At 38.3% G+C, this 24,567-nt stretch overlaps 1 protein-coding gene across 1 annotated transcript in view; it reads left to right on the forward strand.

Annotated features, from left to right (window-relative positions):
- The window catches only part of LOC150085831 (mitochondrial sodium/calcium exchanger protein-like), a 66,691-nt gene extending 43,585 nt beyond the window's left edge, over positions 1-23,106 (forward strand). The window contains exons 8-17 of the mRNA XM_090374710.1: positions 212-238; positions 5,820-5,883; positions 8,263-8,370; positions 13,348-13,526; positions 13,668-13,800; positions 14,886-15,085; positions 17,148-17,223; positions 17,326-17,406; positions 18,212-18,282; positions 22,927-23,106. Coding sequence (XP_090230836.1) covers positions 212-238; positions 5,820-5,883; positions 8,263-8,370; positions 13,348-13,526; positions 13,668-13,800; positions 14,886-15,085; positions 17,148-17,223; positions 17,326-17,406; positions 18,212-18,282; positions 22,927-23,106 — 1,119 coding nt within the window. The remainder of the gene's footprint in view (positions 1-211; positions 239-5,819; positions 5,884-8,262; positions 8,371-13,347; positions 13,527-13,667; positions 13,801-14,885; positions 15,086-17,147; positions 17,224-17,325; positions 17,407-18,211; positions 18,283-22,926) is intronic.
- The last annotated feature ends 1,461 nt before the right edge of the window (positions 23,107-24,567 follow it).

Genomic DNA, 24,567 nt, shown 5'->3' on the forward strand with positions numbered 1-24,567 from the left:
AACAACGTAATTCAAGTAGAAGTGTAGTAGTAGAACATACCAAAGAGTCGCAACCAAATAAAATTGTTTCATATATCATAAGTCATTCTACTTTAAGAAAAATAATATTTGGTAAGCCATTGACTGGAAAAATATGCCTTCTCTAACAATTGTATTTAGTATTAGTAACGGCCGCATGGTGCAAGAAAGCCTATGGCTTATGCTGCACCAGCCAAAAAAAAAAAAAAAAAAAAAAAAAAATCCGAACAAAACAATGATAAAAACAAAAAATAAATAAAAAAAATAAATAAAAAGGAAATTAAACCTATCATCCTATGCGCTTCCCTTACCCGAAAGTACTATCCAGATGACCTTTGAATTTCCCCAAACTGTCGGCCTCTACCACCCATGAAGGCAACTTATTCCAGTAATTTATAACTCGCTGGCTAAAATAAAACTTCCTGCAGTCCAATCTAAACATTTCCCCCGTAACTTGAATTTATGTCCCCTAGTTCTAGCATCATTTATAATCTTGAAAATTTTGTCCTCATTCATTTTACTGATGCCTCTCAGAGCCTTAAACACCTCAATCAAATCTCCTCTAAGGTGTCTAGTTTCCAAACTCTGCAACCCACATATTCGAAGTCTTTCTTCATAAGGACGCCCTTTTACCGATCTCACCAGGCGAGTTACCCTTCTTTGCACCCTTTCAAGAAGCTCGATGTCTTTCTTTAGGTGCGGTCTCCATACCTGAACACAGTATTCCAAGTGTGGTCTAACATAAGCCTTATATAATGGGATTATCATCCCTATCTCTACTTGCAAAAGTTCGATAGATCATCGATAGGACACCATGGGCCTTCCTTGCAACCAGTTTACAATGCTCAGAGAATTTCATGTCTGACGGTATCGTAACACCCAAGTCCCTTTCCTCCAGTACTGGGTTTAGTTGAACTCCACCAAGTGAATACGTTTTTTTGGGATTACTGTTTCCCAGGTGTAATACCTTACACTTTGTTGGATTAAAGCACAGCTGCCATTTTTCTGACCTTTCCTGAAGTCTATCTAGGTCTCTCTGAAGAAGCTCAGCTTGACAATGATCATTAACTACTCTACCAATTTTAACATCATCTGCAAATTTAGACATCACGCCCTCTATCCCTTCATCAATGTCGTTTATGTAAATTAAAAACAACAGTGGTCCTAATACTGATCCTTGGGGAACCCCACTTCTTACATCAACCCAATCTGAGGAATAGCCATTTATCACAACCCTCTGCCTCCTGCCCTGAAGCCATCCTTCTATCCATCTAAGGATTTTCCCAGTAATTCCAACCTGTTCCAGCTTATAAAGCAACCGCTCATGTGGGACTGAGTCAAAAGCTTTGCTGAAATCTAAATAAACAATGTCGAAATTATTCCCTAAATCCAGCTCGTGAGTGACCCTTTCGAAATAGCGAACCAGATTTGTTAAACATGATTTTCCCTTTACAAAACCATGCTGAGTATCCTTGAGAATATCAATTCGATCCAAATGATCCTGAATTCCACCCTTGATCATTGCCTCCATGATTTTCCCTACTACTGAAGTCAGACTGACAGATCGATAATTTCCAACTTCACTTTTAGAGCCACCCTTATGTATGGGAGATACATTTGCACTTTTCCAATCCAAGGGAATCTCCCCAGAGTCTAGTGATGCTCGCATAATTAGCCTCAATGGTTCAATGCACTCGCTTGCCGCCTCTCTTAAGATTATAGGGTATATTCCATCAACTCCAGGAGCCTTACTGGTCTGTAGGCTCGAAAGTTTTTTCATTAAATAATCTTGCGAAATTTCAATATCATTAATTACATATTTTTTAACTTCGCTCCCACAATATCCCATTGCCACAAAAGGCTTTTCATTTGTAAATATCGATGCAAAATAACTGTTGAGTTCATCTGCAACGGCAGCTGGTGTATTTATTACTATCCCCTTTCCCTTACGTAAAGGTCTGATCTGGTTTGTCCTACTCTTCTTGGCATTTATATATGTGAAGAATTCTTTATCCCCCCTCTTTGCTCTGTTTGCTAGTGATTTCTCATAAACTGCCTTTGCCTGTCGAACCTTTTCTGTGGCTCTATTACAGATCATCTTGTAGCTGTTATAGGCTTCAGTACTTTTTATTGCTCTGTAACCTTTCCATGCCACCTAGCCGACCGGGCTAGCCGAGTGGGTAAAGTACCTGCCCGGCAACCCAAAGGTCGCGGGTTCGATTCTCGCCTCGGGCTTGGATCAGAGTACTGCAAAAACCTTGGGAGGTGCAATATGGCCACAGAAGCCGATGCGCCAACAACTACCAAAATCAAATCAAATCATGCCACCTTTTTCTGCTCAAGTAATGCGGCAACTTCACTATTCATCCAACTTGGAACCCTCCTCATGGAGTATTTCTTTAATGGTATATACGCATTCAAGGCATCTGTGATTAATGTTTTAAAAGCGTACCACAGTTCAATTGTATTCATTCTCAGCGCGATATCTACCCAGTTAATAGAGGCCATGTAGTACCTTAAGGCATCGTAATTTCCTTTTCTGAAATTAAAACCCATTCCTTTGCCTTTTACTTCTGCTACCTCTCTCGTCATCATCCACCGTAGAACTCCGTGATCACTTCCTGCTACTGGTTCTTCTACTGTCAGCCCTGTTATGTCATCTGATTCATGTGTGATGATGAGGTCTGGGATATTCTTTTGTCTAGTACTTTCCCTGACATGTTGATACAAATAAGAGTCATCTAGTTGATTTAAAAATTTTGTTCCCCATGTCAAGTTTCCTTCCCATTTACTCCAATCAATTAGAGGCAAATTGAAATCACCCATAATAAGGCATTGACGCTTACTTGCCCATTCCATTTGCATGTAGAGGCTTTTGTCATAATCTTCACAATCACCTGGTCTGTAGATTACTCCTACTCGCATTATACCTTTGTTTCCAACTATCTCACACCATACAGACTGGCGCCTCTGTAGCCAGGTGGGCAGGAGCAGCAGTGCGTAGCGCACGCTTCTTGATTAGACCGGGGTTCAAGCCCGTGACCACCAAATCCGGAGGATGCAGAAAGGTCAGGGAATGACCACCGCATATCCCGGAGCAATATGGCCTTAGTTGCTAATGCTCCTTAAAACCAAATAACAACAACAACCATACAGACTCTATACTAGCATGTGAAATGTCTCAATCCGGGAAAGCTATCGTCGCACTCAGGCTGCTTCTGATAAGAAGCATTACCCCACCACCCCCTTCTATCTAACCTATCCTTCCTAAATACATTATACAAGCCGTAGTGAAACTCATCATCCCCAATTTCCGGGTGGCACCACGTCTCTGTAAGCCCTATTATGTCCGCGTTACTTGTTTTAACCAGCAGTTCGAATTCGCTCATTTTATTGACGACACTTCTAACGTTACTGTATAAACAATTAAGATTTACTGTTCTTGTATATTTAACAACCCTAACACAACCCTTGAAGTTTTTTAGGCTCTCTTCCCTGATATTAGCTACCCGCTCACGTGAAACGTCTTTGCCCCCAGAACATCTAGATAATACGTCCAGTTGGGGTAACAGATAAGAACTCTTAAGGTATGTGCAAGAGTTACATTGACCAATATTATCAGAAAATATATAATTAATAATTTCTGTATATGGAATTATTGATTTATAAATATGTGATTTGCATAATGTATATAAAGAATTATTAATGTGTAAATAATATTTGGGGACGAGTCTACGTGTTCAGTACAGTATATGTACTAAGCGCCCTCCTGGCACTTAGCCGTCTCGGGGTGGTTCCTTTTGTGGAATAAACAGATAATAATAAATATTAAGTTATAATATCTCTTCCTGGCGTTATTTTCCACACAAATGTGCTTTCATACTTTGTACGGAAAACGTGAGAAGACAGAAAATCAATATCCCATCCCATTGCATTGTTTAGGACAAGAGGAAGAAACTTTTGAATATTTTTCTGAACAACTTTGCCACACAAGTAGTTTATATGCCACAAGGTGAGAACAGCTGCATAAAATTGATATTTACACCTTCTAAGGACTGAATAAGAAGGAAACATAGTGAGACTTGCCAGACTGTTCATTTGATGTTGAATCGATATTTCACTTCAAATGTCGTGCACAAACACACGTCACGCACTTATTGTTTATATCTCTCTCTGCTTCTAGGTTTCTCCACTGTTTACTGATATGCTTGTCGAAACAACAAAATCTCACATTGTTTCACGATATTTAAGTCATATTGATTATTTCATCTTTGGTTTTTCAAGTCTCTTTAACTCATATGCAACTTTCTTCGCTGTAGTCCTATAGAGCATCTAGGTTAAGACATGACCTAACGCTCACGTATATTCTGTTTCATTGACTGTTCGATGGTATTAAATCAGGTAAAATTACGGTGTCCACAATCCTCGTATACTTCTAACCGAGTGATCGAGAGGAATGCTGATGAATTGGATATTTCTTTGTCCAGATGAAACATCTTGGGCAAGAAATATCCTTGATGAACCGAATAAAGAATTCGAACCGCCTTGGCAATTCTCCATTTGACTGAAAAAATTCGGGATTGTTTATCAGTTAGGTAGTAGAAGTGTTTGTAACTTTTTTCCAAACCGTTCAGTTTAATCTTCCAATTCAAGAGCGTATGTTGAAATCCAATCAGTCGTAGATGTAATGGCATACTACAAACCAGTGCACAAATTGTTCCTCTATAACATATGCTGTCAAATAATGAAATAAATGCATGTTACGAGGTACCCATTTCTTAATAGACGCTTAAATATTTTTAAAATGAGGTGAACCTTATGGGACACTATAAGATTCACCTTTAGATTCTTTTCTGTTTATTCTGTAGCTTTGTGACATGTCATCCGTTTAATGGATGGCAGCTCACTAAGTGTGTCTTGGCCAGTCTTTCAGAATGGTCTAGTATGTGTCCCTGTTCCCACACTGGGATACAGCATGTTTAATAACTATGAAGGACACCCATTTTCGTTTTCAGTTTCGAGCCTTGTAACTGGCATTTGGATGAGGCGAAAACACTTACAGAATCTCATAGGTACGTGAGATATTCTGATTAGGAGTCAGCGTCTTTGAAACGCAAAGATTGGCCGAAATAATTCGGAGTATATAAATAGAACTGATGGTTTTGTAAATATTCATAAACTTCATCTTCTTTTAAGTATCTATTTCTAGTGTATCGAAATTTATAAAAAACATTGGAATAGAAATATTCCAGTGTTTATTATAAATTCCAGGAGAAGCCCCTGGTGCCGTTAGGGTCTAACGGCACCAGGGGCTTCTCCCATCTCCGTGTTGCTTTCATTGTGGGTGAACCAATTCGCTGGGAAGGTCAGAGATTTAGAAGTTGTTCATCTGGCCATTTAGCTGCTAAATCCCTGCTGGGGCCCACACTTGGCCCCGTGGAAACAGACCAGGTACCCAGGAGTTTTAAATTTTAACTCTACCTAGTTTCCTGAGATTTCAGTGGCTAGGGCCTTTAAAAAAAACCGTAGGAGGACGCTGAAGTTAGAAAAGTCAAAAACTGGGGATCGCAGTTAATTTGATACGTTTAAATTTAAACGTGTGGGGCCAGAGGAGCAGCCAACCAAACTTCAATACCATAACTGATAGAACTAAAATAGTAGAGGAGATATTTTCTGACTCTTTCCTTGTTGTGCGCTCCGCAGAGATCAAGTTTCATACCTCAGAAAACCCGTAATGTTCTTGAACGCAATTGCTGGATTTGTTCCTTATACGTTAGGTTTTCGTACATTACCACTCCTAGGAATTTTACGGAATGAGTGTGCGACGAGAACATGCCCCGCAATGGAGGGCTGTTTGTACTCTAGGTGAGAAGATGGTATATTTGGATTTATTACAGAAGAGCCTAGCAGGATAACATTCCTGTATGAAAATTAACTGGGAAACCCTGAAAAACTTAAACAGCGAAAGATATAAATAATATGTAATGAAATATTAAAATTCCGAGAGAAACTTCAGTAAGTTTTACCAGTTTTCCTGCAAGGAACAGTTGATGCTTTATCATCAACCCCGAGAACTACGTGTTTAGAAAATTATGTATATTACTATAATGTAATACTAAGACTACGTGGCAGATGATTGTCATCAACCGGTGCAATACCACCACTTTGCTTATTGGAAGCTTGAAGTGGTGAAACCCATGTTTAGTCTCCAATGCAAAGTTTCCGGCAGTTCCCCCCCCCCCCCCCACCCATCTCCATGCACGGTACTAAGTACTCTAGGTTTTGATACCTTTCGTGTTTGGGGCTTTTTCATAAAAAAAAGAAAAGAAAAAGTCTGTCGCTGTGGTTAATAAATTACAGATTTGCATTTTAAAAAAAATACGATGAAGTCTTTTGCAATCCAGAAAGTTTTCCTCCTTTAATTGTATTCAACTATTTTTCCTTGTTTTTTTAAGCGATTCTATCAAAGTAATAAGAATTTCTTTGAAACTGCATGTACCCAGCCCACTTTAGTTATTTACATTTCCTTATTTCGCAGAAACTGTACGAAATCATTTTATAGCAGTTGTTTTTTTTATTGCCCAATAACATTCGTGGTGTAATTGAAAGTTAATGCTTTTCGGGCGAAGGTAGCTAATATTTTACCACCTCTGAGGGGAACTGAGACGAGGACCGTATATTAATTTTATTTATTATTAAAATCAGTTTATTCATAGGATGAGCAGGTGGAAAAATGGTTATATATTTACAATGTATAAATGTGAATACAACCTTTTTACAGTACTGAATGCGATGCGTTTTCTGAGTACAGTATAAACTACAGCCGAGTAGTCAAGTTACTCTACGCAGTTACACGCGATACGTCTTCAAATTAATTATATGAATCCAGCTAACACTTCGCAAAACACAGTACTTTCGTAGTTGAGCAACAGTCCGTTTGCTGAAACGAAAAAAGGAGATGAAAATGCCTTATGGCACCTCAATAAGCCCTGTGTAGTCTTCCAGAATAGGATTAGGCCGGCCATTAATGAGTAATAGCACTGGCGGAGGAGTTTACAGTTAATCAATTCCACAATGTATACGAACCTTAACCGTATTTAGGTCAACTCGAATACCTCTATGCTGCTGTACTCTTTCGCTTGACTACTCGGATTTGTCGAAAGCTACGCAGGATATTGCATTCGCTTGAGTCGAGGAACTGTCCACTTTTGTTGGCCGCAGTCGTTCTTATAAGATGCAATCCGTGTGCCGACTGTTCTGGATAATGTAATTTATTTTGAAACGGATAACGACTACCTTAAAATTATTCAGCTGTTGATTAACCATGTATAATTTTGATATAGCTCTCAGTGAAGTTTAAAAGATTCTTGGCTGATCAAAGAGTCGAAATTAATCAATTTTTAACCAATAAATAGTTAACGAAGATTTTAAAATTATTTTTCTTGTTTGTAAGTATCATCTGAACAATTTTTTTGGTTGTTGAGTTGTAATCCAATATCAGCAAGGTAGGGCTTGCAGTTCAGTTATTTCGAGTTATAAAAACTTCTTCATCTACATTTATTATCAAGCATTCATAATTAAAAGGCTGAATACGCATAATTCGGGAAGTCTTGTCAGCAGTGCTGTGCAAATGGGGGATCCGCCGCATCACAGGGCCCCCAAAGTTTCAACATAAATAAACGAAGCCCCTTAACCCCTTTTGCATTAGAGTCCCCAAGTACCTTTGTACGGTCCTGCTTGTCAGCCTCCCTTTTTTGCAACGACTTGGACATCAGGGTGGTTTTAAAAATTGAAGTGTCTTCCAAAAAAAATGGGATTTTTATCTTCCCGAATTCGGTTGCTTCACAAACTGAAGTGATCAAACATCCGAATTGTGAAAAAAAAAGAAAAGAAAACAGTTTTTAAAGATGAAAATTGCCCTCTGTCTTTAATCACATGTGAATTACAAGCATCTGCATCTATATAATTTATTTCTAGGTGCTCGTAACTCACAAATGGAAAAGAAATCCAACTGTAGACATTGAAATTTTTTTTAGAATTCGCTTTGGAGAAAAAAAAATTGTCTTGTGTAAATAATTCATGCTATATTGAGAAACTGCTTTATGAGTGAAATAGTTCTTGCATTCCAACCAACCTACTCGTACGATGTCGGGGATTATTTTTTTAATTTATACTGAATTTTTTTAAGACATTGCTCTTTAATTCTCTGAATAATTTTGAGTGAACCACTTTTTTCTATTTTAGCGTTTTTCTTCCTGAACGATGAGTGGGAGAGTGATGATTGTGTTTCCACCACTTCCGTGGACGATGGAATTTTTTCCATCCCAATTACCAGCGATGCTCAGTCATATGGTAAGAAAATAAATAATTTTTTTTAAAGACTTGGAAGTCAAATATCACTCTATTTATTATCAGTTCTACGCTTTAAGTTTTCGTAATATTAATTTCTCTAACAAACAATGAGTTTGAAAATAACAAATGAAGTCCTTTAGATTTTATTGAAATGGCTAATTAGTGTTCTTCTTATGTTATCATTGGGCCTCCACGTACTAGGTAATTGGCCACTAAAAAAATCGTTATATGCTATGTATAAATTAAGCCGAACGAAAATCCCTGCTGCCTCATCTCAATACAAGTTTAGTTCGATACCTTTTGTTGCTTCTGCGCAGAAACCATCAAACTCCGTGATCCAAGAGTTTCAAAACGTCAGGATTGTTTTATTTTATTTTTTGTGAGGACAGGAATCAGATTAGTTTCCTTAAACCAACTGAATTTCCGAGGTGCAATATACAGGATGTTTTAAATGCATTTGTAGAAAATTCGGGGCCAAAATCAGAATGGAACGTTTGAATAACTGCGTATGCGAAGTTGATAAATGATTAGGTCTTCACTGGAATAGATTTTCCTCTTAGTGTTGCCGAAATGAATTCGCTCTCATTATTAAACTGAAGCTCTCGCTCTCCACGCCTTTTCATTTCCCTCGAATTTTTTTAAAGTTTGTTACAATTAATAGAGTAGAATGCTTTACTAATTGAAGCCAATTTAACAAAAATTCCGTTTTCCGAAACAATTCGCGTGTTTCAGAAAAAATGAATGAAACAAAAATCCCGTGAAGATTCTCTTTTAATTAACATTTTTCCGTATTCTATGGCATGCCAAGGGTGGTTAATAAATGAACTTCTCAGGAGAGGACGCCAAGTGCCGCCGTGCCAATTTCACTTGGGAAGAGTGCTTACTCAAAGGCAAAGATTTTTCTTCAAGATCTTATAGAGGATTACCGTTATTTATATTGCCATTTTCCCAAAGATGAGTCCATGTTAAGAATATCAAAGGAACCTTTTTTGAGAATTGCGTTTCCTTCTGATAACAGCACTGGGATGTTTTTCTTAAACGTGCGGTTTAGAAATTAGTTTCTTTAATCTGTCTGTAGTTCTATTTTAAAAATATCTTAATGTCTCAGAGCTTATCGGCAGAATCGTCTTCAACATATTCCTGATGATCCTTTGCACGTACATTGAATTATTTTGAAATTTTACCACACAGTTGGGGGAAAATTTAAGTACCTTCTGAAAGAGGATATTTTCCCAGTATATAGCATCAGGAATTACAGATTATACCAAGTATTTACCTAAACGTAGTCATTTCATATTAAACCAAAATTTTAAATCTTAACTATATCTTCATGCAGCTGGCCACTGGCGTTACTGTTAAGTTAAAGACAAATCCTTCTTTCAAAATAATGATGCGCAGCCTGTAGTAGAAAACGCCCCATAATGCTAGATGGAAGTTTATTCCAACAATCCAATATGGTCAAAGATTTGTGTGCATCGATCTTGATACATTTTTTCTCATCCTCGTGTGCATGTCGTCTGAAAAACAGTGAAGATGTCATCAGCATTTAGTTTATTTATCTTCTTCAATAAGATCACCACGCACATGTCAGGTCACCAGCCACTACAATTGCAGTACTGCAACCCTTCTTTGGTAAGAAAGACCAGAGAGTCGTTGATTGTTTGAACAAACTTCCAGCTGGTGTGTTGAAGTGGGTAGTTTGAATAATTTTAAGGAAGAATTAGACATATTATTAGAAAGGATGGAAAGATTAGGTCTGGAGTTTTTTTTTTTTTTTTTGCTGATGCACTATAAACCTTCTTCCTTGCGTCATTTACCGCTGCTAATACTAACAAGAATAACGTTTTGTATCCACCCCCGCTCTTGTGGGTAGCACAGTTGGTATAATCGCCGGCCTCCCCACACCCGGTGGAAAAGACCGTAGTTCGAATCCCGTCAATGACGCGAGAAATTTTTATGGGCCTTTTTCACAACGTGGCTGAGTTAGTCGGTCTCAGGCGAGGTAGCACGGTTTTTCTTAACAACCCTCCTTCATCTAATTTGTTGTTCTTTTCGCTCATTCCAACAGATTCGGCCGGCATCTACCTGAAGTATGCCCGTGAAGATCGCGGTTATCATGCAGGATAAAGATGATTCTACTTATATATATTACATTTTAAGCACACTTTAAAATAAAAGGTCCTTTTTTGCAACTATTTTGGCCTGTTTGGATACCTAATACTAACAAGAATAACGTTTTGTATCTCCCCCCCCCCGCTAATAGGATAATGAACCTGCGCGTCTTGATTTCACCAATTAGAATATGAGATCTTTGCCTCTAGGCAGCTGACATAGTAAAAAAAGATGTTTATATTAGTCCTTGGAGTAAGAGTAGCAATATAGGGCAAGGCCAAGGCACAGGAGGAAGTGGCTAATCTTCAAACGGAAGAACGAGCAGAGCTATTATTCTTGGCATCAGCATGCAGTGAATATACATTTCTACATGCTATCATGCAACTAGTAATCGTATCAAGAATGAGAAAGCACCAAGCGTTCAGTTTGACTCTATGCACTTAACCCTGCACCACCAAGAAACTGTGATTTGTGTGTTGATGAGAGCGTGGCAATTGGATAGGTAATTAATACACTGGTGTGCAAAACTTAAGGACCAACACTATTTCTAAAGGTTTCAACCACAAAATCAAACGAAACAGCCTGTGGCTGTTCAGTAGAAAGCTGGTGCACATGCATAAATTTGAATCGTGATGAGAGGACTCACATAAACAGATAAAAGTAGAAGTTATGTGCAAATTACCGAATGGTGAGCACGATTGTTACAGACGTTCGATTGGTTTCATACATGTGCTACAGACAACGAAATGGCCAGTAGACAACATCTGGATGACTTTACCTGGGGTCGAATAATTGGGAAGCTCGAAGTGCGGCTGCAGAGTTCGGTATCGCCCATAGCGTGGTCGGCCTTCAGAACGACAGGTACAGCTGTTCGAAGGACCAGTTGTGGTGGTCGTCCACGAAAAACAACGCCCAATGATGACCGCTATATCCTCCTACAGACCAAGAGGGACCGACACCAGGAGCACAGGACGCAGGATAATGCGGTTGACTGTGGCCAGGAGACTCCACAAAGGTGGACTGTTTGCCCGACGGCCAGTACGCTGTGTCCCTTTGACACCGTTTACAGTGGTGCATCGAACACAAGGACTGGACAGCAGCGCAATTGGGTAAGGTACTCTTTACTGATGAGAGTAGATTCAGTGTCGTCAGTTAATCTGCCGAGAGGTTGGCACACGGTATCACCCCGCAAACATCACTGAAAGGGATCAATATGGCGGTCGAGGTGTTCTCGTCTGGGGAGGCCTTATCTTGGATGGACGTACACAACTCCAGTTACTGGAAGGCGATACCGTAACCGGTGCACGCTACTGTACTGAGGTAATCCTACCCCATGTGCGTCTGTTCCGAGGTGTCATTGGCCCCGAGTTCGTGTTTATGGATGATAACGCCACACCCCATCGTACTGCAGCTTTTGATATGCTTTTGGAAAGTGAGGACATTGTTCGGATTAGCATGCCCGTTCCGTCGATCTAAATCCCATCGAACACCAATGGGATGCTCTAGGGAAACGCCTAGCGGCACGTCCATATTCAGAAAACGTTCACCAGCTGAAGATGGCGCTGACAGAGAAATGGACGATGTTACCGCAAGAACTTATCAACATTGTTCTAAGTATGGACAGGCGGTGCAAAGCCTACGTCGACATTATAGGTGGCCATATCTCCTACTGAGGATCACCTCTTCCCTTTGTTCCATCTTTGGTAGTGATGCATCCGTATCATGGCAGCCAGTGCTATGTTGTCATTTTTGAATAAAGTCCCTCTGTATCGTTTTGTTTCCTTCATCATTTCTGTACCTCACGAGGTTCCTTTGGTATGCTTTTCCCATATCCAGGCCACTCCTATGAGAAGCTACACGTGAAAACCAGACCGATCCTTAAGTTTTGCACACCAGTGTAAATAAAAGTGAAATAGGATGAAAACCCACAACTTCTTTTGCAGGAAGCTGACAATGGACATCGCAAAGAATATTAAACGAGATCAAGTATTGCTGTCAATGTGCCTGTTTTCCCACAGCTACAATGGCATAGCCGGACACGTCATGTGTGGATGGTTTTCGGAGTATTCTTAAGGTGTTACCCATCATTCCAAATCTGAATCCCCCCCCCCAATCAACAATTTTTTTTTGGCGTTTGTAGGCCCTGGATACTCTTCATTTCTTAGTACAGTATATTAAATAACCCACAATGCGAACTTTAATGGCGCTGTTAATGATTTTTTTAACAGAAAAAGCCGAAGAAACACTTTATCACCGAAATCTGTAATAAAATCGTTGAATTCTATTTTTTCCCCCTTCTGGTCTTTGTTTTTTCGTAGGCCCCAAACACAGAAGACAGCCTCGCCCATCGAGTATTTGTGGGATTGAGAGCTGCCTTCATATGAACTTGATACAGCAAGTTTGGAACGTTCTGCGTGCATCACAGCAATTCACGCCATTTCCTACATTCAGGGATGCCCACTGTCTTATGATCATATTTCAATACCATTTGAGTGTAGAAGGCTTCCAGTGAACTGAATCCATCTGCCTCGTAGGTGTTTTTTCATTGCAATCCTTCAGCATATTGGCGATCTTCATAGCCCCTTTTAATACCTTGATATCAGCGTACAGCTTACTAGTTATTCCTGTGGAACAGTTATAAACTATTCACTTATACTGAAATATGAAGTCGGGAATTTTAAGTCCGATTATGCACTGGAATAACCTTTGCAGAGTACTTCGATACCCAGTTAGTTAGGAGAAAGTAGTAGAGTGTTTTCGCCCGGAACGAATGGTTTTTCATTTTAGCCAGAATTGTTTTCAGGCAATGTTACAGTTACTGTATTTACTTAAAGTATTTATCAAAGAAATATTCCTTCTCCGCAGACAGTGTGTGCGTTCTGGTGGACACTGCAGATGAGACAGAGTGCACGAAACAGAAGAAAGAAGAATGCGACGAGGAACAGTTGCCAACTTGGGTGGAATTTCTGTATAAATTATCTCCAGTCGACATCAAGGAATGGAAGACCCAGAGGTGGTGGGAAAATGCTTTGGACATCTGCAAGGTGAGTTCGAGTATTTTCTTAAAATTATATTATGGAGAACTGATTAGTTTGCGCAGAAATATTTGCCGAATTATGCGGAAGACTGGATAATCAAACTGCATCTCTTGAAGAATAAAGTAGCGCTTTTTTCCTCCCTTACAGAGCCCTGTATCTTTCTTGCTCATTATCACAACGCCAGTCGTAGATTTTCGAAGTAAGAAACGCAACTGGTGCCGCCTGCTGAATACCATCCACTGCGTCACAGGCCCCGTGTTCCTGACAGTTGTTAGCGGCAGTAAGTATTCCACTTTGTTCTAATGTAGTGGGTTGTGTTTATGGGGTTTATTAATTTAATTAAATAATAAATTCAAAGTTTGCAATATCGGAAAAGTCTAAAATAGATTTAGGATGTTCTCCAGTGTGAGATGAAAAATGGATGTTTACAAAAGCATCGGCTGGAAAGGCACATCTGAGTAGACATCAAATGATCCGGTTCCCTGTATAATGCTGTAGAATGGATTGTTAAACGAGAAGCCTCGTTTGAAGAATCTAGAAAATGAATCGGGTAACTCTTCAATACAGAAATTTGTAATGTTCGTTTTATATAAGATAGCTGAAGAATCTGCTAACATAATTGTGGCAAGTTGTTGTAAACAATATTTAGTTTTCTTTCTCGTAGCTCTGATCTTGCTGTCCTTTTTTGCTGGCATGTCTAGACTAACGTAGCAGTTACGTGTACGAGACAGTCTGATCATCTGCACTTCGTTTCATTCGCGAAATCGAAAAATAGTTTATGAGAAAGGTTTCCAGAACACTGTCCTACAAAAGTCATGAAAGATTTTTCTATTGATTTCTAGTAAAAAGGTGGTGGGGTGTTGTATGCCACCAGGGAAAAAAAGATTATCACGTACAATTGTGAAACTGTTCGCTCTTTCCGCGTGCACGTTTTAAATGAATTCCTGGCTAATCGCCGATCCCTTTATAGGCCAAAATATATGCATATATTGTAGTCATCCCATGACTTTTGTTAGGCTGGTGTACTTGAATTTGGCAAGGACGAGTGTTAATATAATATCTTCGGAGACTAAAAGGCCTTTCCTTTGGAGCGTTCATTTAATATCTTAATTAAACGTGGCTCTAGCATTACTTCGAAAGCAAAGTGAATTGCTCCTAATCCTGTATCAATCAAAGCTATGACGTAAATTAGTTATTTTAGTGAGGATTTAGGTTTCCCATTTTAATTAATCTATTTCTGCGATACTAACAATCACTTAAGCATATGCAGATTGAATGTCATGTCCGTAGATATCCTAGAAGGAATTATAAGTAATTAACATTTTGCGCGACAGTGAATTTAATTTTGCTCCGTTTTCTTTGCAGATTCTTTTTTGCTGATTGGAGGCAAGTTGCCCTTAATAGTGCTAGTGTTGGGAGTCTCTCTCTGTGGGGCTGCTGCTGTTTATATTAAGTCTTCAGCAGAGAAACCGCCAAGGTATTATACTCTCTTCTCTTACCTGGGATTCGCTGTTGCTGTTACGTGGATCTACATTATCGCCAATGAGATTGTGGTGTTGTTGCAGGTAAATTTTATGGTTTTTTATCAAAATGTTTTCTTTTGTTGGCAGCTAATGTCCATCGAATTCATGCAAATTGGTACCGAACTTTGCTTCGCAAATAGATGTTCTGTTGTAGAATCCAGGGAGAATTTTGAAGATAAATCAGTGTTCAAGAGTCCAAATGACGAGAATACGGAGATAGATGGGGAAAATGTTTATCCCAGTTCATTAATGCAACATTGTAATGAACTTAAGATTACTGAGTCGTCAGGAGTAGTCTGACGAAAGAATGCCATCTACATGAAATTTAAATTCTCAGAAACCTTGGCAATTGTTGCCAAGTGAAGTTTCTCACTGTTGCCATATATGGCAACAGTGAGAAACTTCACGATCGTTTAGCACTAGAATCTAATTGGATGCTCCATTGTTAGTCAAGCTCCATTCTGAATGAATTTGTTTCTACGAATTCACGTATGATTGGTGAAATGTTCAAATTCTGTATTAGAATGAAGAGGTGAGATCGGCCAGTCTTCTGATTCTGCGTTCTACAATATCTTACGGCAGCTACCTGAAAGAAATCAATTTTTAATGAGAATTTAATCACCAGTATAAAGAAACTGTATGTCGTGTTTGGATCTAAACCATTTATAATTTTCTGTAGTCGCACTGCCACTACAATATGTTCATGACAAACAGGTTGAAAAAAAGCCCTTATTCGTAGGCTTAAAATTCTCCTAAAACATTATTATGAAGAAACAAGACCGATTTAAAATGTTGCCCTATTATTAAATCCATGAGAAAAAAATTATCGGGATATGCGACGATTTCCAGGAATACATTAATCATGTCATTCGAGGGATAATTTTTTTTATGAATTTTGGAAGTCATTCTCAGGTTTAGAAACCATGATGTGTGGTGTCTACATTACTTTTGTCGCGCGGGACGTGAAAAAAACAAAAAAAAAAAAAAAAACCCCAGCTTCTCGTTTACTTTTCAAAGTAATAAACTATTGGGCAACAGACTTTATTTCAGATTTTGCATACTCCTACCACTGATAGCGGCTCATCTTCCCAGCTTTAGTTTATATGAGAATATTTTTAGCATGATGGCTGATCGACAATCAGTGCTTTTGTTTCTCCACTCAGGGTAGTGGAAAATGAAAAAGAGCTAGGGTAATTGTGCAATCGGATATGAAGTTCTCTGAGCAATGCAGGCAGGCTGCCACAACAGCTCATGGTGTTTTGTCAATGATATATAGGAATTTTGCGAGCAGGGATAAGAAGGTGATTATCCCATTGTATAAGGCAATGGACAGGCCACATCGTGAGCACTGCAACGAGATTAGTGAGCGGAATGAAGGGGTCCTCTTACCAAGAAAGGCTTCAGTTCGGCAAATTGCTAGTCTCTGAAGACTAGACACCTGCGAGGTGATCTGATGGAGGTCTAAAAGCTTTAAATGGATTGAGCAAGCTCAATGCTATGGGATTCTACCTCTTGCTCAGAACACAGTTTGAGGGGGCACAAATTCAAATTGAGGAAGGACGGTTGCAGAATAGATGTGCGGAAGTTTGCCTTTAGCCAGTGGGTAGTTGTTTACTGGAACAAACTTCCATCTCCTGTTGTGGAAGAACTAGACAAACTATTGGAGGGAATGAATAGGTAAAACGGAAGATTTTGTTGTTTTTTTGCATCATTTGCCAATACTAATGTGTGTTTCTTATTCTTCGAGGATTTCAAATGTTATTGTAACCTAATTTAGCTAGCCTTATTTGAAATGTGGATTAGGTTAGGTTGTGTACCAGTTGTGGTGACATTATGCAGCATTAAGATTGTAAACAATTAATACGCATAACTAGTCATGCTGACCTCTGCTATGTACAATGGGTGTTTATTGGTCTGATTCGGCAATATCGCGTGCTACTATTGAGAATGTGGCCTTTGATTTTCTGTGCCTTAGCAGCAACGAAGGCGCGAAAACAGGCAGTTACCACTAGTATAAGTATACCATAGAAACCTCTTATTTGTTGTTATACTGGAAAACCTTTAAGAAATCTGCATAAAACATTATGTTTTGCATTTCGTATAGGCCGTGGGAGTCGTCTTCAATCTCAGCGACACCATCATAGGATTAACCATTCTTGCCTGGGGCAACTGTCTTTTGGGTAAGTCTGTAAATTTTTATGAGGAGGAGGAGAAGACGTATTCCTAATACTTTTTTTTTTTTTTTTGCTTTGGATAACAGATATTGAATATTCTTAATTCAGATTTCCTCTCCAATCTCGCTGTGGCCAGGAAAGGCTTTCCAAGGATGGGAATTGCAGCCTGTTTCGGATCCCCCTTTCTCAGTATCCTTTTGAATTATTTTCTCACAATTTCAGACATTCTGAAGTTTTGTATTCACTCAGTAAAAATTTGGGACTTATTCGTTTAGTCCTTTTCATAATTATATGACACATTAAAAACTGTTTCCAGTGGCCAAACTACAAATATTGCCAGCGGCAATAAAGAAGCATCTCGTGCTTTGATCATCTTTCGGTTGAGAACATTCACAAAGAACTAAGTAATCGGCACGAAACACCCCATATTTCATTTGGATCCTTGCTGCGCTAAAATAACGTTTTTCTTTCAAAATGTACCTACTATTTCTACTAAATTATAATCAAGAGTAGAGTTCCGGTTTCTATGTTGGTATTCATTTTTTACCATATTTTATTTGCAATTGTAAATGTGTTACACACAATTCATGTAACTGTATAGTATTTCTATATACACTTGAATAAATAATTATCAATGTAGTGTGTACATTACACCAAGCAAAGAAATATATATTGTCTAAAGTCCAAGTACGATCGTAACTAATCATGGCGGCCAATTTCTGCAGTGTTGGATACACCTTTTAACAAAAAATATTTAATTTTATTTTTGTTTGCCAGATATTGGCTGTTAATGTTTTCAGTTCGAGTACTGGATAGGTAAAGAACGAGTCAATTGAGAGCCGCTAAGCATATAAATAGCGTTAAACTGATACTCACGAATTAATGATTAAAGAAAAGTAGTAGGCAGCTGTTTAATTCTAACTTTATAAATTTGTTTCTGATGTTGTGTGTGCAGTTTAATTTTCATTAAGCAATCATCCTTAACTTGTTCCATCTCTCCTTTTGGGAGTGGGCATTCCATCGATGATACAGCTGCTGGGCGATGTTGCTGATGGAGAAATAAAGGTAAGAATTTTGAGGTCTTAAAGGATGTAATCTTCTAGAGCTCTTTTATTAGATTTTTTTTTTATAATAAGATCTACTTTAATTTTTGTTGGAAATCCATTTATTTTTTTCTGACTTAATTTCAGTATGAATCATGCTATCCTAGCCCAGAATTGCGATTGAAAGTACTCCTTTTATTTGTTACTCATGTGAAGTATCATTCATAAAATAAATGTTTCTGTATATTTAGAAGAAGAAAAAGACCACGTGGTATTTTCCTTCGAAATATATTTGCGTTTGTAATACAAGGACCTATCAAAGTTCTGAGAATGGTTTAATAACGCAGAAATAGAATTTGCATTCCTAGCAGTTGAGCAGCCTGGAACCGTTCTTTCGGATAGACGCTCAAGTAATCTCATTGTGTTTATAGTGATGTTTTACCTTCGATCTGAGCTTTAGAAAAGAGAAAGAAATCACAGAGATCCACAAATGGAAAAGTGATAGCAGAAAATGTTGTGGTTCGCTGGATGCCCAACTACAGACAGGATAATAGAAGTAGATGCAAGAAGGCAAGCTTATGTAGCATCAGCCGAAAACAAAATTCACACAGCCTCTAAACGTTTGTCCAGTTCCTCCTTGAATTTATTTAAGCTATCAACGATATACAGGTATCTATTCTATACCTGTCTTTCCTCAATTTGAATTTATGCCCCCTTAGGTTCGTAACCTGAGCAAGAGGAAGAATCCCATCAGAATTGTGCCTGCTCAACCCATTCAAGGCCCTATACGCCTCATCAGATCATCTCGCAGATGCCTAGTCTCCAGAACTTAAGCCTTTCTTGGTAAGAGCACCCCTTTTCTCTACACCTTTCCTAAAATGAGGCCTCCAGACCTGTATGCAGTACTCAAGGAGTAGCGCATTGTCTTATACAAAGGGATAATCACCTCCTTGTCTCTGCTAGCAAAATTCCTATATATCATTGACAAAATTCCATATCTGACTGAACGATTCCCCACAGGTCTTTTTCCTTCTCCACCTCAATGAGTGTAGTACCACGCAGTTGGTACGTTTCTCTTGGGTTACTGCTTCTCAGCCCAACTTTTCTAGATCCTCTTGCAGTAGCACACTGTGCCATAATAGGGGGAAGACCGTTTAATGACGGAGAAGCAGGCTCCACTTTCCTCTCAATAGAATCTCTGATTTGTCTTCAGGAAGGCGCTCGTGGTGAATTTGGACTTCGAGATCGAAATATGCCAACGACATCTCTTCGCATTTGGTGTGTCGTTTTAATTTTGAAAATAATCAGAATGTTGTCAACATTTCTTGTGTTTCCAAAACTGAATACGTGAATCTCGAACTCTTCCATTATATTGCAACAGATGTCTGAATGAAAGTAGCGCGACGGGTTCCTCGTGCGAGATTACCAATAACCAAAAGTGTTGTCACTTCATTAGTGGTTGAATAAAGACATCGGGCTAAAACTTTATCAACAAAAGCTTCGATATTCTAATTTTGCTAATCAACGGAGAATAAAAGACAAGCCTTTTTCAATAAGTAAATAGAACTTGCTTCTTGCAGCACGAGTAAGATTGGGAGAGGTGATGAAAGCGCTAAGTTATAAAAAAAAAATAATAACCTACAAGAAAGTTGTCGTGAAAGGTATTTGTCAGACCTGATTCCGAAGGTTAACATGTTTTTAATTTTTCAAAAATAAAATATATCTGTACGAGCCATTTTCCTAAACTGTCAGTTAAGAAAAAATGTGTTTTTGTTTTCTTCATTACGTTTGAGCATGGGATTCCATGAAATTTTGAAAGAGAGAGATTATTTTGCAATTCTTTATAATTTGTTTTGAATGAAAGAAGTCTATTATGAGGGTTGTTGAGATATATTAACAATCTTTAAAACAGTAATATGTAATATTCAGAACTGTATAGGGCACATGTTCCGTTTATTTTTTAATTTAATTTGTATACAAATTAAATGGAACATGTGTCCTATACAGTTCTGAATATTATATATTACTGTTTTAAAGATTTTTATTTACAAAAGAAAGTTTGAAAAATGCTGTGTTAGACAACAACTGGATTGGAGATGGATAAACCGACATGGTTCAAGGAATATTTAAGTTAACTACGCTCTTTTCTACCAGCGACCGTGTGGTCATTCGGAGTATAAGCAGAAAATTTTATAAATATGTATATCATTGTATCTGTTGTAATGTTAACTCAAGAGGCAATGCGAATTACTGGAGGAAAGAGAAGTTATTTATGAAGAAAAGCTTGTTAGTCTGCAGAGAGTCGTTTAAATTATTAAATGGCTGGTCACCGATTTAGGTTAACACTACTAGCAGCAAGAGCGCGATCTTTTTTCCATCCAAATTCTATGGCCAGGAAAAGAGGAACTATGAATTGCACACGTCAAACAATACTGGACCCTTGGTTTTTTTTTGGCCAGCCATTTACTGCCCACGAACTCTTGAATTTCATCTGCCATCTCCGTTGTTATTTTTCCCAGGTTCTTTTAGTTCTTGGGCTAATCATTCTAGTATTTTCTTAGTTCATCATGTCTTCGAGCTATGTGTCCTGCCCATGTCCATTTCAGTTTTGATAACAATGTCCTTTACTTGAGTTTGCTGCCTAATCCCTAATATAACTCGTTCCATTCTGTAACGTTTTCAGATTCTTTTGAGGAGTGCCCAAGTTTCATTTCCATAAGTCATAGTGGGGATACATTGGTTTATTATTTTACGTTTAAGACAAATTGGGATGTTGCTCCTCAGTGATCACGAGCGGGAGTGCAGTAGCACATGCTCTTTGAGTAGACCGGGATTCAAGGCTCTGACTGCTAAATATGGTCGATCTGTCAACATGCAGTTTACCTTTATGTGACACATTCGAAATTTATTGTTCTTTTGACTTCCAGCTTTTCAATGATTATCCCTCTATCATTACTTTTCATCTTCAGTCCGAAATCCTTACCAACTCTGCATAGTTGATTAAGATTTTCCTCTAATTCTTCGGGATCATGGTACAATGTCATCTGGAATTGGTTTAGGTACTCTCCATTCACGTGGACTTCTTCCTGCGACCAGTCCACTTTTCTGAAACTTCTTTAAGGGCAGCAGTAAACAACTTCGGAGATATTGCGTCTCCTTGTTACTGTATTTGTCTAGTCTAATAAAGGAGGTAGCATTCTCATATATTTTGTTCAAAATCAATCTATGGGATGTCTGTGCCTTATGCTGTTTGGAGTCAAGTGCCAGCATAATGGCGTTTTATATGCATTAGCTGTGATATAACGTGAAGGTGACCCATAGTTGAGAGAATCCTATCCTTTCGGTTGATTCTCATCAAGTATTCTTTCTAATTTGTTAATAATGACCCTTGTGTCTAACAAGCCAATTGGTCTATAATTTCCAATTTATCTCTTTTCTTATGCAGCAAAATTATGATTGCATTATTCCACGCGTTTCTTAATGTATTTTACGAACAGTCTTGCTAGTTTTTTGTGTCATATGCCTTTCCCCTAATTTGAACAACTCTACAGTAACTTCATCAGGAAGGATATTGAGTATGGCGTATGTGTTGTTAATTTGTAACCCATATCTTATATAATACTTTATAAGCACAGTATTACTGCTCATGACTGCTGATTTAAGTACTTTGTTTTCCCTTAATGCTTGTACTAAATCGTATCTCAGTATAGTCATTGTTTATCTTGCTCTTCATTTGTCGTCTTCGGTTCATCATGACAAATTTTTCCTTCATATTTATAGGTTTCTTGGGCTTTATCACTTTCAGAAAGGTGTGTTCCTCGTCGATATCTTGGTCCTGAAAGCTCAGGTAATTCTGTTTGTTATCAGACCTTCGTATTATTTACTTGACTCAGTTTTTTTCCTTTCTTTTGTTACATCAAGTATGCATCTTTCTATTCTGTGATCACTACCAACGGTAACATCGTTCACAATATATCTTATGTTAGTGAGGATGAAGTCAATTTCATTACTTGTTAATCCATTTGGGCTCTTCCATGTCCACCCTTTTCTTGAAAAAAAGTGTTCATTGCTGACATTCCCATTTATATGCTGTAGTGAGTTTTCAGTGCATCCAGAAGTCTCAATTCCGCTGTACATTTCTTCAACCTCTTCATCATGGCTCGATGTTGATGCATATGGTACTGCCCCACAATTCCCGAATTAATATTGATGGAGGTTCTGAAGCTTAATATATATCTATTCGTATTTAAGTGAAAATGAAATAAATCATATGTGAAGTTACTCAAATCATAAATAATCATGTTTATTAAACACTTTGAAATTTGTCAGTCCTTTAAGGAAGTTATGTTACTCCTTGAAATTGATATGTTAACAGAAAAGAATTGGAGATCCAACAGCTTGACCTCAGCGGAAAATGCATTGCTCACTCTTTTGCCTGGAGCCTTGCTAAACATGCAGTGTGGACCCAGGATATTGGTCGATAAAGAGTAACACGTCTTAGTTCATTCCTTCTACCATCTTGGTATTGACATGAATTCATCTAATCTAATTATGGTAACGCTGGTCAGGATCAGCACATCCTAATTCTGTCAAGCCAGAGAAGTTTTCTCTAAATTTATGTACATCCTATTTGAGATTAACAAATTTTTCCTTGTTCGTATTTCAGCTGCAGTACTCGAGAATGGTGACCATCCTGTTCACGACACTTGCGACCAGTCTTCTCTCTACCGTTATTGCCATGACAGCCTTGAAGTTCCAGGTCAAGAGGCCATATGGTGTGTATCTGATTGGTGTCTATCTAACGTTCCTTGTCACCGCTGTCCTGACAGAGTCTGGGGTTCTATAAATGGCATAATTTGCTCAGACTGTAAGAAGTCCTTGGATGATTAACAAAAAGACTACTTTCCCGTTCATCTCAGCAAAAACGTTTTCGTGGTTACAGATATGTGCTCTTTTGTTTGACTATAATTCCAGACTTGCTGTGCTGATACTCCAGTGCGTTTCTATTGGTCTTCAATGGCTGGCAGCTCTGTTCCTTTTATTGTTACTACAGACTGAAAGTTATTATCAAAGCCTTGAGCTTTCGTTTAATTATAACGCAATGCCGGTGAGGAAATAAAGAATCCAGTTTTGAAAATGTTTTTGCTGTGTGATGAACGTGGTTCGTTGAATAGTGAGGTAGATTATTTATTGATTTTTGTATTCATCTGACTATGTAAAACATCTTTGAAGCTCAAATACAAGGTGCAACAAAAAATTCTACCCATGTTTTTACTGAAAAGAACCGGTTATTTTTGTGACAAGATTTTTAAGAAGCAAATTCGCTGAAACCTGTACTTTATTATTTGAACACTGAAAATTTCGTTATCCTTTCCTTCTTACAATGGAATCACTCTCCATTTGCACCTTGTTAGACCCGAGCATTCAGGCGATGTTTCTAATTTTTACTTTTTTGTAAACTGCTGGTTCAGTTATATTGAGCCGCCATGTAAGTCCGTTGTTCAGTGCGCTTTCTTTCTGAATTCGCACCTTTCCTTGTCTTAGATTGTTTGTGATGTAGTTTCTTTGTTTCGCATTCGGTGCAGTTCTTTTGAACTCTAGCACCTTTTGTTAACTCATCTCTTTGGAGATTTTTTTTTCACCCAAAGAGAGAGAGATTGCACGTGACTGTACCATTTTACGTTTCTTTTGGAGTTCCATTTTGAACCCTGAAGATTTTGTTCGTGTAGTCTTCATGTCTGTGCCGTTAATCTCTACTATTGCCATGGGATTCAGCCATGCTTTCCGCATGTATTAGGTAATTCATGGTATAAAATATTTATTTTTAAATACCATGGCAGTAGTGGACATGCACTTTCTGTCACTGTAAATGTTTATTTGTAGTGCAGTCCCTTTTAAAATTTCGGGGACATGAGCAGTTGTTTTTTTTTTTTAGGAGCATTAGCAACTAAGGCCATATTGCTCCGGGAATATGCGGTGGTCATTCCCTTGACCTTTCCGCATCCTCCGTATTTGGTGGTGACGGGCTCGAACTCCGGTCTAATCAAGAAGCGTGTGCTACGCACTGCTGTTCCTTCCCACCTGGCTACGGAGAACAAGATATGAATTAGCCTTGTATCTCTTTTAAGTTAGTGTTAAAGTTTCAACACGTGATTTAAATCGCACACTGAAAATTATGCATGTTCTCCGAAATATTAGGCCATAATATCAGTATTTTTTCTTCTATGAGTGTTTAGTGCTTCCAATGCACTGAAATCAAAGTTGAACTTTAGTATTGTTTCGTTATTAATGTAATGCCCGCTGGCTG

The sequence above is a fragment of the Mastigoproctus giganteus genome, chromosome 5 (genome assembly GCF_048544385.1).
Source record: "Mastigoproctus giganteus isolate SK-2022 chromosome 5, ASM4854438v1, whole genome shotgun sequence".
Lineage (NCBI taxonomy): Eukaryota > Metazoa > Arthropoda > Arachnida > Uropygi > Thelyphonidae > Mastigoproctus > Mastigoproctus giganteus.